We start from the raw sequence: 13,969 nt of genomic DNA, 5'->3' as shown, positions 1-13,969 counted from the left end.
TCAAGTTTAGTGCTGACATTAGATTTGTCATAAATATTTAGGAAAAGTGAGTTTTTAAAACGTGGACTTTGTTACCATTAGCCGGACAGCAGCTGCCCACTTTTAGTGCTCCCCCTTAAGAAGGTGTGAAAAAATCTCCCATAGCAGAAACAATGGCTTAGGTCTTTTGGCAGGGAAACCAGGGTGTAGGATGTGTGACTCCTAATAGCACAGGAAGTGAAACTGGAGAGGATTCTGGAACTTCATTAGCTTGAAAGGGAGCAGGGTGAGGCTTGCCCTTTCATAGTTAACTGAAAAGGAAGACCTGGGGAAGAGAAATCTTTTGTTTCCTGGGCTCTCTGCAGCCAGCTTGGTCCCAGAATCTGTTGGCGTAGTTAAGAAGAAAGGGGTATCTCAATTCCCAAAACACACCCCTGGCTAGAACAGCAGTACCCTTCCAGGTCAGAAAGGTGCTTCTGACTTGGATTTGCCTCAGAATGGTGAACTGTGAATTATTTTTCAAGCAGGAAAATGGGATGTGCTGCAAAAGTGGGAAGAGTTGCCCCTGGGGTGGGAAGAGTTGCCCCTGGGGTGGGAAGAGCTGCCCCTGGGAACTTTTTTGTCATTAGCTAGGGAGTGTCTAAGAATACCCCTGCCCGATCAACTTGCAACTAAATCCTACAAAAGTGGCACCTAACCCACAGCTCTTTGGAATACTCTGTGGACTAATGGATGAACAATAGAAGAAAACTGGACTCGCTGTTTGAGACCATTTTGGAGATGTAAAGAGCTGAACCTGCTCGTACTTGTATCCAGGATTGAGAAAAGGATGCCCAGAGTCATGTGGGTGGCATCATGTGTCACTACAGGGGCACAACAAGCTTCAAGAGGCATCTTATCTTAAATGCCCAGTTAACCAGAAGCAACTTGACATGGACTGGACCTGGCTGGTGGCCTCTGCTGGGGTGGGTTCTAGTGCCTAATTGTTGTATCTGAGACCCTGGAGGCATTAGAAGTAACCAAGAAGAGCTGCTCCAGAAAGTCTGAAAAGTTGGGACATAAACAATTTTTGGACTTCCAAGACCTCTGGAGCAGCAGCAGGATTTCACGGCAAAGGTTACGGTATCAAGCAGGCCTTGTAAGATACAGCGAGGCTTGCCCGATTGGATGATTTGGAAGTCCATATAAAAGACTATGGGCCTGATTTAGAGTTTGTTGGTGGGTTATGGTAGAGCAAGTGTGAGAGATATCCTGTCTGCATTATTACACGTGCCATAGGGTATAATGTACTTTTAATAAGGCAGACAGGATAATTGCTATGTTTGTGATGGAGTAGCTCATCTGCCAAACTCTAAATTAGGCTTTAAGTCTGATCATAGCAATTTTGAAGGGGCAAAAATGTCGTAGGTATCTTCCAAATGTGAGCACTTTGGTGACACCAAAATTTGAATTCCTCCTGCTCTGACTTTTTTACTACCCAAACCACCGGCTTAAACCAGGCTTTGTCCATGAGCTCTCCGTTTTCAGTGCACTTTGTTGCCTGCAGCCTGCAACCTTATCCCACTGGTGAATTGTTTCAGCTTCTATTTCAGAGAATTAGTCAGAATGTAAAATCTTTGCCAGGAATGACCTACTTGGTGTATCCGACCCGCGCTCCATCATGGTCGACCTGAAATTGCATCTATGTCCTGGCCAGCCTCAGTGACTATTGATTGCTGCTTTACCTTTCTGTAGTATTCACGTCCACACACTGCAGATGAAGTTAAAGATGTTTATTAGAAGATATGTAGAGAAGGTGGAACAGCCCCACCAGGAGCATCCGGCATGATGCTCAGCCAATGACAATGAAGGCCTTAGCCCACAGATTCCCAACATTCTCATGCGCATCATAACTGCAGCATTCGACAGACTGGGCTCGTGGTGGAGAAAGCATGTATATAATATAAACAAGGTGCCAGGATACTACACTTTCCTTGGTGCTTTTTACCTTAATTATTTTTTAAATACATGTGTCTGCTTTGCCTTATATGCTTTTTGTTGTTTTGTGTCGTTTTGCTTAATAAAATTGCCTCTATTTTTAGAAATTGGTGGTGGGATTTTTATTGTGTTGTGTTTAGACTTTATAACTGTTTCGTTACACAGCTACTGGGGGTTCACATAGAGAGAATAGGCGTGAGGCATCAGCTGCGCACAGGTCCTTGTGAACAGCCGGTAGCTAAATGGGTGTGTGTCAGAATAGCATATATAGAACATCTGTCAGCAATGTAATGAATCGCCTAAATATCATTTATAAAGCTACGGTCCCCTTGGGGGCCATTTTTCTGGTGTTAATTTGCAATCGGACAATTCTTTTGTGGGCGGTTTTTACGTAAGAACTTATTGTGCACATGAGAACCTGGAATTACTCGCACAGGTGTGTGCTGTCACTGTGCCGCACGAGCACGCGGGGGTTGCTGGATCAAACCCCAGATCTTTACTAGATGGAGGCGATGGGGAGGGGGATAAATTAACCTTTACAAACAATTGGGCTTCCGGTGAGAGACTGTGCTTTACGACGTGTACTGAAGCTATTTTGGCCCATACGGTGGTTAAAATGCAATTCATTCTGGCACAACCTCCCACGCCTCTGTGTGCGGAACTAACTGCACATAAATGTTACGAAGTTGACGTCACTCCCCTGCACCCTCGCCTGCAGGGATCGTGTGATGTCCGCTGTGAGTGAGCGGACCGTGTAGTCTTCGGGGCTGAGAGAGCCCGTGGCTGCCTCTGGCCTGTGTCTGAGCTTTCCCTGAGCGAGGTCTGTCCCGCGTCTGTCCTCCCGTGCTTGCACACATCATTCCCGCACGGCTGTGCCTGCTCCACGCTGCACGCGCAGCTGCTGAGCCTTTCCTTTTCTCAATGAACCCGTTTGCTAGCGCCTCCCCCTCGCCTCCCTGTAAATTACACCTTAGCGCTTCCTTGAGGATCCATTGGCCTGGGAGTCCCTCGGGGCTGACGACGGGTTGTGGCTGGTGATGGCGGGAATTTGGGGCCCTTAAATCCCCGTTCAAAGGGGGGTCGAGGCTGAGGTGATGCTCGAGCCCCCTGCGCTGCGCTCTCTGCACAGCTCTGCCTCAGTCCGGCAGCAGCTCGCGGCCACAGCAGTCCCAGGGCTGCACCTCGCCTCTCTCCGGCTAGCAGAGCAGTGCACCCCCGCGCCCTCCGCTCAACTGGGGGAAAGTGAGAGCACAGAGCTGAGAGCCTCGCTGCGAAGCACCGGCTGCTGAAGGCAGAGAGGGAGGGGTGAGAGCCTGACCTGGGAACATCCCATTCGAGCATCCGGGGGCATCACCTGAGCGCATCACTTGAAAGTAATAGCACATTGTTGCTCACCGGCCACCATCACATGGGACCACCCCTGAAAGTGTAATTGGGGCCATCTCCAGAGTGCATCGCCAGAGATCGTCAAAGGGGGGGGGGGGGGGGGGCGCCACCGGAGAAAATCAGCAGGGGGCGTCTTCAAAAAGAGGCCCCTGAACTTGCCCCCTGAAGCATCACCAACTCCTGCTGTACGGATGCCAGGAGAGCATCGCCAGGGAGCGCGAGCTGAGAGCACGGAGCGGGACTCTGGTGTCGGTGCTTCCAGGTGTAGAGACAGGAATGCACTTCCGTGACCCCATTTAATTGCCTTCACACCCCCTCTCTTGCCTGCCTCCCTGACACGTGTACGCTGCAGCAGTTCTGCCCTCCGGCACCTCTGCCGGGACTGAGGCACTCCAAAACCACGTTTGTAAACAGAGACTGCTGTGTACGCGCGCGCTTCGAGTCTTTGAATCTGGAACTGGGCTGAGTAATTGAAAAAGTTGAAAAAAGCCGAAAAGAATCTGGGTAAACCCACAGCAAGATTTACGTCAGAAGGATAAACTGCCCCCAATAAACTCTCCGATACTAAGAAATGTACGTGCATACAGCTCCAGCGTGGTTAATTCGTGGATATAAGGCGCTGAATGTGATCCGAATCACAGCGTGCATTCGGCGGAGGAGGATGTGGCTAATGTGAGTTGACAACGGTGCCAGTGGTTATTCCCCGCTCTTTCTTAAAGCACTCGTTTCCTCAGCCACCTCCAGCTCCTGCGCTGCTAATCGGCGGATAGAAGGCGCTGTACGTGTCATCTGGCCCAAGGTGCGAGCAAGCCACGAGAAGCTCTTTTAAGGGGAGGTGTCAGAGGAAGCGCCACCCTTGTCTCCTGCACCCGTCGCCTCAGCCTCCTCTCCCCCTGCTAGGATGATGGCTCGCAGAAATCAACAGCTCCTACAGAGTTAATCTGAGGATATAAGGCGCTTTAAGTGATCTCGAATTAATGTGCGTGCAAGCTTCGAGAGGTGTGTTTAAAGAGAGGTGGCAGCAGCGCTGCTCTGCCTCCCGCACCCGTCGCCGCAGCCTGCCTCCTCTTCACGTGCTAGAATGAGGGAGCGTGGACTCAAACAGCTCCTGCATTGGTGATTTGAGGATATAAGGCGCTGTATCTGATCTCACTCAAGCTGCGTGCTACGCTTCGAAAGGCTGTGTTTAAAGTGAGGTGGCAGCAGCAGCGCAGCCCCTGCCTCTTGCACCCGTCGCCCAGCCTCTTTCAGACCCTCGTCCGGTGCCAGGATGAGGGCACGCAGCCTCCTCCAGCTGTGCTGCGCCGCGGCCGTCCTGGCGCAGGCTGCCCTGCGCGGGCCCCCCGCTCCTCTGCAGCGGGATCCCGGGGCCACCCGGCTCAAGAGGAAGAACCTGTCCCTCGACCTCATCCTGTCGGCCACCCTGCGCACGGCGCTGCGGGACCTGCTGGGGGTGCAGCCCGCGGAGGGCCGGGGGCGCTGGGAGGTCACCTGCGTCCTGACTCTGGAGTGCGGGGCCCTGATGGCGGCAGTGGAGCCAGGGGTCCGGCCTGGGAGCGAGGAGTCAGGGCGCTTTGAGGAGAAGGACCGGCAAGGGCTGCCGGAGGAGAGGCACCCTGAGGGGAGGGCACTCAGGGCCAGGCGGGGGGTCCCCCCGGAGGTCGGGGGTCTCTGGAGCCCGGGGGTGCCTGCAGGTCAAAACCTGGCCGGAGAGCAGGTCCGAGGAAGGACACGGGGCCCCGGGGAGGACCTGTACACCCAGGCACTGGACTCCGGCACATCCTTCCAAGAGGAACCCCTCGCAGGGGCACTCAACGCGGACTCGGGGGCAGGAAACGCTCTGGCCGGGGGGCTAATCTCAGAAGATGTGGGGCAAGAGTCGACCAATTTACCGAACTCTGACAGTGCAGCAGCGGCGCTACTGGAGGAAATAAACAGGGACACTACAGAAGGGGCGCCCACAGAGGAACTTAACTCGAACACTGCACTCGAGGCGCTATCCAAGGTACTGAACTGGGACACCAGGGGAGAGGCGCTATCCAAAGAACCGTACACGGATGCCTCAGAGGAGGGACTTTCCAAGTCACCGGAGTTAAACACGGCAAAAGAGCAGCTTCGCATGGAACTAAACTCAGAAACCCCAAAGGAGTCGTTAACCAAGGCGCTGGATGGAAATACTACGGGAGAGGCGCTATACATGGAGTTAAACTCGGACACTTCAGGAGAGGCGCTAACTGAGAAAGTGGCCTCAGAAATGGAAATTGGGTCACCGGACAAGCCAAAGCGCCCAGAAACAGTGAGAGAAGCAGAAGCGCTGTCCATGGTGCTGAAAGCAGCGACGGGAGAGGCGGTGTCTGAGGCAAGGAAGGCTGCGACGGAAGGAGCGCTGTCCAGCGTCCTGAACTCACACAGGGCAGAGGAAGCAGCGCCGACCAAGGGTTCAAACACCGGGGAAGAAGGGCAGGTGCCCAGAAAGCTAAATTCAGGCCCTGGAGAGGCCAGAACAGCTCCCCCCAGTGGGTCGACACCTGATTACCCCAGGGCCCCCGGCAGGTCCCGGCGCTGGAGCCCACTGTACCTCAGACACCAGGAATTCCGGAAGTTAGCTGTGTCGGTTCAGTCCCAGCACCGACCTCTGTCCACGGTGCTGAGCGAGGGCTCGGTGGGGACAATGCGCAGGTCCAAGCAGCTCGTGCTGCCGCTGGGGCAGGCGCTGATACAGAAGGGCTGCAGCTCCGGCCGGACACGGGGAGAGGGGCCCCATGGAGAGCAGGCCCAGGGCGCCGCCGGAGGGGCCCTGCACATGAACCTGACGGAGCTCTTCGACTGGTGGCTGCGCACGGGCGCCGGGAGGCTGCGGGTGCGCCTGATGCCGGAGAGGACCGTGGCTGCCCCGGAGAAGGAGGAGCGCCTGGCCGAGGCCATCAGAGACTCGCACCCGCGGCTGGAGGTGCACATCTCCAGGAAGGGTAAGGCGCACGCACGTGCACTCTCAGCCGGAAATGATACTCCCCATAATGTGCATGCATGCTGTTCAAAACCACGCCCACGTGCCTCCACGTGCTTTCTCCCAACCACGGTCCTCTTTTAAGTGATATTGCCTTTACTGGAACGTGCTCACAAAGTTCCTGTCAGACGCTGCTGTGTCAAACATATTTTCGTTCGACATTCCGAACTAAACCGACTATAGTAATAATTTATTCACCATCACAACTTTCACCCTGCCTTTTACTACAGCTTTTTTGCATATAATGTTATCGTTTGTTGTTGTAAAGTGCTGCATTTCGCCTTGCTCTAGCCTCAGAGCGCTGTGAAGGGTGAATAGGCAAGGACAAATACGTACACACGTGCGTGCTTGGAAGAGAGCCAATCATTGAGCCTGCAGAGCGGTAGTTCTTGGTGGCTGTGGTGTGATCCAGTAGGTGCGACAGTACCACCTGGCATGGTGCAGCGGTGCCCTCACACGCTTGGCATGTGAAAGGAGTGCGCCCGGTCCTGGCTGGCAGACTTTGAAGCTATAAACCTGCCCTGCGTGGTTTCCCTCATGCTTTCTATCATATAAGATTTCCCCACCTAAACTAACAGGCAAGCAGCGCCAAGATACGTCCTGTCTCCACCCGTTGACAAGCACGAGCCACCACACAGGAGGCCCCGCCCCTCTGCTCCACAGTGCTTATAAATTGCAGGCCATGGTACTGTGCGCCACTGCCGCCCTGTCAGAGAGCCCCCCAGGGACCCACCCTCGTTATTTACAAGTGTGCGGCGCACGTGGCAGCCTTAGCTCCGCGTACATTCCCGTGGTCGATTCAATTGCACATTTGTTCATTTAGCTTCATTCTGGTTAGGTCTGGCGTTAGCCAAGACCATTTCGTCTCACACGCACACACACATGCACGCGCACACTCACATACGCACACCCACATACATGTGTATAACATATTTACGTATAGGGTCTTTCAGCCAGTCCTCTTAGTCTATTGTTCTGCTCCGGTCCTGTGCCCGCTAAAGCATACACCATAGAGCCAAGGGTCAGCCCGCGTCAGCCATTGGTCACTGCACCGTAAATGATGGTTTTCCGCTGTTTCACAAGCAGGGTATCCACACAAAGTAGTGCGCATCAGTGCCTGGTAATATACTATGGCAAACTGCAGATTTGGAGACCACATTTTTGGCATTTAGTCATGTTTGAATATTTTGATTTTAGGAGGGACGAAAACTCCAAAACTACTTCAGACACAGAGGTTTGCAAAAGCCCTGAAAAACCGAACAAGCATTGACATTTTCTAAATGTGTCTTTATAAGCGACCATGGGCGAAATAAAAATATTTTATTAAGATATATGACTACAGTTAAGAACACTCCGTGAATGCTAAATCATCAAAGTGGAAGGGGTAGGAGTTGTGATCACACACACCCTCTGACCTATGACGACATACCTGCATTGATCCCCTATCCCATTCTTATCTCCTCGAGAGCTTCTGAATAGCTGACCAAATAATTGTGTGAAATGTTAGTAATATTCTTACCTAGTAAACTTTAGAAATGCAGTAAGCTCACTTAAGTGACGCATCGCTCAAACTCTCTCATAAACAATTGTTTTCTTTGTTACTATTATTTTATAGAGCTTTTTTTAAAGCACACACACACACCTTTGAGGTCTTCATGGCGCTATAGAAGAAAGAGGCGCCGCATACCCTTGGCCCTTCATCAAACATAGACAGTATCAGCTCATTTTTAAGGTGTTTGCGAAAACTACTCGGATCTGGAGTAAGTCTGAGCTCGGCGGGCAAGAAGTTAAAAAGAGCAGGAGAAAGAACCGAGGATTTATTGAGCCAAATTGTCTTGTAAAGTTGTATTTTTCAATAGAAATTAGTCAGTCGAGCAAAGAGATCTCAGGAGGCGGGAGGAACTGACTTATAAAAAGAGGTACATTGCTTTAAGTAACAATGTACAGTGTCTTAAAGAATGCTTTCCCCTGAATGAGGAGCAGCGAAGTACCTTTAACATCGGTGCGGTGTGGCTACACTTGGGGGCCCGGCCACTAGTCTGGCAGTGTTCTTATAAATGACCTGTAATCAGGAAAGATCAGCTTAAGCTACAGTAGGTTTCTTGCACCGCCCCCCGAATGACTGACACTTTCCCAACCCTCCCTCCAAGCTTTAACCGAGATGGATCCCACCAATCAGTTTTGTTAGTTCATTAAGCCCAGCTGCTGACTGCATGATAGGTTCCTATTGGAGGGGAGACTCCATTTTTCCTGCCAATATTTCTGCCTAAGAAATCCCAGCATCCCGTCCCACCCCACCCGCTTCCGGGATGGTACGCTCCATCCATGTTTGCTTCAGAGATGTATTCTTTTAAAATCCAGTCGGTTCATGTACATCTGTGTCTGTCTCTTTCTGTCACACTTGTCTGTAAAATAGCCATGTATTTGAGCATCCAGAAGATGAGACCCCCATAGAGAGCTAGACAAGCTACAGGTATTCTGAGCTCTCTGTGCTACTCCAGCCACACAGCAGACAACCTCACAGTGCATAAGGCATGCCACTCTCAGAGGCCCTATTATATGCATTGCACCAGTGTTTGAGCAATTTTCCACAGTTGACCGGGCAATTTTGCACAACGCTTGCATTCACCGACCAGTCCTTGGCAGTCGCTGTTGCACTCATCTCTTGGTCTGTGCCAAGGCTGGTTCCAAATTCCATGACTATCAGGATAAACTTTCCCAGACAGCTATGCAATCTTTGGAATCAGAAAGGTGAAGCTAGAAACCTACTTCATGGTGGCAACTTAAATGCAAAGAGAGCAGAAGGCGGTGTGATTACATGTATGTGTGCAAGCCAGGGATACCATTGCATTATAAAAGAACATACAGCACGTGGTAAGGTTACCATGTGAATCTTATGGAGCCTTCACAGACACCAGATCACAGTCCATACTTCCCGTAATCAGATATTGTAATTCTGATTTTTAGTCTGAGTTGTTCTGTTCAGCTGAAGTCGGACTCCAGCTCCCAGTATGCATTGAGTTATTATTAGATGAAAACCCAGGTGGGAAACATGGTGTCCCAGATATCCTGGAGCAAATAGATAAACTTACATTCAGAAGAACCGTGTTTTCCAATCTACGAACCCCAAAAGTAAGGGTGTGCGAAAACTGCGCAATTTGCGTTTGCATAATAGCACAACATTTTTGGAATAGTGATGCAGAATTACGCATAGGTATTTGACATCCAAGTCTGGCACACTATTTTAGCCTTAAGTGCACCCTTGTGTTCATTTTGGACAAAAGGATGCATTTCATTCGAAAAAATAGTGCAAAAAAACAAAGGTGCTGCAAAGAGCAGTCGCATTGTGGTCATTTGCTTTGTTAGTGTAAGCAAAATCTTTTTCCACACACGGTATGTAATTATGCAACGTGGCATGATAGCATGAGTTTGGGAATTTCATGTAACAAGTTTAATATGAAATTACTGAAATTACATGAGGTTATGAGGCCTACACAAAAGGCCCTGGCTATGACTCCAGGACGGTGAAAGATGATAACAAGGCTGAGGGGCTGCCATTGTATTCCCCTCTGTGTGAGTTGCAAAGAGAAATTCATTAGCAGCTGCTCCATCTCCTTTCCCACATCCCCCAAAGCAATAGTTCTACGCACCAGGGCCTGGGACTGGGTGCTGAACTGGAGGGGGGCGCTGACCTCAGGGGGGCTCTGTGCTTAGCAATAACCTACGATTTAGAAACACCTGCTGTTGAGTTCCTTGAGCATCCAGCATTCAGGCAGCAATAAAAATGTCAAGATAACTCTTGCGATTAATGTTCCTGTTAGAGAGAAGGATCAGAGTTTTGTCTAGTGGCATAAAGTAGCGCAGAGGGTTAAAATGCCTGCTGCAAAGGACACGTACCATGTCGATCACGGATCAGTATTTTATGTGGATAGCTGAGTGGATCACTGCTTTTGTCACAGCGATCCTTTTGTTACTGCAGTTGGTAAGATGCAACCCTAATATAGAACAGTGATTGTTAAGAACTGTCATCAAAGAGCTACATGCAAACTGCATAAAAGAGTTTGGACACTATGGGGCCCATTAGGAAAGTCCGCCCGCCGTCCCTACGTAGAAAGGGACCCCCCGCCATAAGGGCAATGGTCCCGTGGGGGAAATTAGGATGCGCCGGCGCATCCTGTATTTTTAACATTGCGGCGGGCAGTACTTTCAGCACCGCCCGCCGCAATGCTAATAATACATGTTGTGCATTTCAAAGCATGTGACAGGCACCGCGCGGTGCCTGCCACGTTGTTCTTTGAAATGCAGGGGGGTACCATAGGTACCCCCCATGTGCACCCCCCAGAGTCCCTGGGGGTCTGCAACTGGGCCCTGCAGGTAGACTCCGCATGCCTTTCCGTGGCGGCATTGCCACCACGCAAAGGCATTCCCCAGCGCACATCGTAATATGGCTGGAGGTGTTAAACAGACACCGCCAGCGTATTGCAGCCTTTTCCGCCCCGGTCCCAAGGCTGAAATGTGACAGACAGTCTTTCTGTCCGTCGCGGACCCCCCAGCCATAATAATATGGCGGGGGTCATTCTTATTGGTAAAGCCAGCGTTTACCAGCGCTTTAAAACACTGAAATGTATGCGAGAGAAGGGATATAGAGAGATGAGGGGCACTTTTGCCTTCTTGTAGTCAGGGAATCCGAGGAGGAGGTTATGGGGGCCAGGGGGTGCCAAAACTGGTTGTCACACCGGGCACCACCAGCGCTAAAGCCGGCCCTGCTGTGCACTTACAGGATAAGGGAACATAGAAAGAAATGCAACCAGCTGAATCAACTTCTTGCAGCATGGCCCCCAGTCCATGTGAGCTGGAACCCTTTGCTTCAGGGAAATGGCAGATTTGAACTCCTCCTCCTCTGTCCAATTGAGAGCGCTGTGTACATCTTTGTGAAGTCTGAAATTTCCACACTCTCCCAAATGCACTGGCAGAAGTAAAAATTCACCTAGCCATTAGAGATGCATTCTGCGTTCAGCGATCACTTCCAGAAAGAACCAACACGCGAGCACAGGCTCTAATATTGTGAGTAACTCAGAAAGTTCTCAGGTACTTTAGTTAATCAGTCCCTACATCAGAGTTGATCAAGCAAAAGATACAAAAACCATCTAAATAGGCCACATTTCCCTGAAATACATGTGTAGGTGATGTTCCCTTGCGAACTCAAAATCTTACCCCACCTCTCTAAATAACGTCCTCTCGAAATAATTCAGGTCAAAGGAGGATACAGAACTTGTTGACTGTATTTTCTCTTCATTGCCTATTGCACAAGGTTATGCTATTTAAAAAAAACTGTAATGGATTCGCCCAGATGTATGTGTCAAGTCAAGTCAATAATCTTTATTCGGATATTTCATTATCCATAACAGTACAATTATACACACATAATCACGTACATGGTCCATCATTATTAGTAGTAAAAATCAGCATTACAATTTAAAATAAAAACATTGTTAGGTTTTCCATTTCATTAACGACAGCAGCAATACTAGAATGGCAATGTGCCAAATGCATTATTTCCCAAGAAGTCACTGAATCTCAGATATATTACTATATTGCAGCATCAAGTAAAGTGCAAAAGTGCAAAATTCCCATTTGAGGTAGCAGCAAAAGTACAGAATGCAAAGTTTCCCATAGCGGCAACTAAAGGAGCAGGTTACTAGAGCTCGTATAGATTACAATTAACAGCATCAAGTAAAGTGCAAGAAGTGCAAAAGTGCTTGTTAGACCTGGCATCATTGGCATGAGTCTCTCCTCCATTTTTTCTGTTTGCCTCCTCTGTTTACGATGTTTTTGCTGGTAAATGCTTTGGGCACTGTGCCACTGCTGATCAGTGCCACAGTGCAAGTGCTCCCTATGTGAAATTGCTGTATTGATTGAATTCCATGTTTGGCTTATGCGGTTTACTGTCAGTCCCTAGTAGAGTGCACCAGGAGTGCCAGGGCGTGTAAATACAAATGCTGCTAGTGGGCCTGCAGCACGTGTTGTGCCACCCACAAGAGCGGCCTAGTAAAAGTATGTCTGAAGGTCTACCATTGCTAGACCACGTGCAGTCTGGTACTGTCACGCAGACTGCGCAAGTACACCTACTTGCCAGTCCCTAAACCTTCCCTTAACTTCATGTTAGTCACCCCTATGGTAGGCCCAAGGGCAGGGTGCATTGTAAGCATAAGGTAGGACAAGCCTGACAAGGTTGGCATGTCCTAATAGTGAATTACAGCCATATTCGTTTTTCACTATTGTAAGGTTACCTGCTCTCCATCAGTTAGAATGGGCTGCCAGGATTATTAATGCTATAATCCTAGCATGCTCGGGGAGCATGGTGCAATGTCAAGTTTGGTATCCCTGAACTCAGGGTTTAATAACGCATCCGTTTGTGTGGATGGTTTTTGGACTCTGTGTTTGAAAATAGCACTTTTAAAAAGTAGCTATTTTCTTGTCTAACTGTCTACCGGTCTCTGCTGGTTCTGGTGTGCGGGTGACAGGAGCTGGGTGGCTCCAGAGGTCTGAATGAGTCAGTGTGGGATGAGTGGGGCATTTGCTTTGAGAGTAGGGGAAGAGTAGCTCCTGATAGCCTGCCCTGCCTGATACAATGCTGGCTCCGCCCCCCTGCCAGGCGACTGATGACTCTGTGCCTGCCTGGGACTTTCCTGGCCCACCTCCTGCTGGGCAACTGATGGCCCTGCCCCTGCCAGTGACAATGCTGGCTCCGCTCCTGCTGGGCGACTGAAGACTCTGCCCTGCACAGTGAATAGGCCAGGTGCTTCGGCCTGGCAACACCCACAACAAACCCAAGATGGGGGGAAATTCCCCTGCATGGACAAAGTGATCAAAGCCAAAAAGGGGTATAAGAGAAGGACCCCTGAACCAAGAATTTAGATCACTTCTGACAAGGAAACCTGAACCAAGGACAAGAAGCCTGCTGATCTAAGGACTGCCTACCCCTTCTGCCAGAGTGCTGTTTGTTGGGGGAATCCTGCATTGCTTCTTTATTTTTGCCAAGGAACCAGGAGAGAGGAACTGTGTGTGTACTCTCAATCTTTGCTAAGAAAATCTCCAAGGGCTGGAAGAGTGCCAGTCTCCTGTTGAAGTCACAGGGCTAAAGGACTTCATCTGCTTAAAGTGCTGTTTGCTGGAACTTGTGAATCCAGCACCTCTGAAAGAATCCAGCAATCTCGACGCCGACGGACGCCGCCGAATTCTGCTTGACATCGTGAGTAACGGCTCCAGTGTCCCGCTTCCTCGACGCCGGCCGCCGGGCCCGATCGACGCCAGCAACAACGCCAGTGAGTAGTGAGTTCGGCTCCAGCTCCAAGTGACCTCGTGTCGGCACCGCTGCTGATCGCATCGACTTCGAGCCCTCTCGACGCCGTGAGCGCTGCTCACTCTTTCAACATCGACATCGACGCCGCCGTATCCTGCTTCACCTCATGAGCGCTGCTCCTGCCTGACTTCGGTCGACGCCGCTGCAGATCGCCCCGACTCCGAGGCCCGATCGACGCCAAAGACGCGACGCCGGACATCTCGACGCCGCTGATCATCGAGTGCTTCACTTTTCCAAGGTACTGTGTTGTTGGGGTC

General features: G+C 50.5%; 1 protein-coding gene across 1 annotated transcript in view; it reads left to right on the top strand.

The window, feature by feature from the left end:
* The first annotated feature begins 4,612 nt into the window (after positions 1–4,612).
* ALK (ALK receptor tyrosine kinase) overlaps positions 4,613–13,969 on the top strand; it is a 2,452,973-nt gene continuing 2,443,616 nt past the window's right edge. Inside the window, exons 1-2 of the mRNA XM_078647129.1 lie at positions 4,613–5,571; positions 5,644–6,311. Of these exons, the coding sequence (XP_078503255.1) occupies positions 4,613–5,571; positions 5,644–6,311 (1,627 nt within the window). The remainder of the gene's footprint in view (positions 5,572–5,643; positions 6,312–13,969) is intronic.

The sequence above is a fragment of the Lissotriton helveticus genome, chromosome 6, assembly GCF_964261635.1.
Source record: "Lissotriton helveticus chromosome 6, aLisHel1.1, whole genome shotgun sequence".
Taxonomy (NCBI): domain Eukaryota; kingdom Metazoa; phylum Chordata; class Amphibia; order Caudata; family Salamandridae; genus Lissotriton; species Lissotriton helveticus.
Note: the sequence above shows the minus strand (reverse complement) of the source record. Positions and strands in the feature narration are given on the sequence as shown.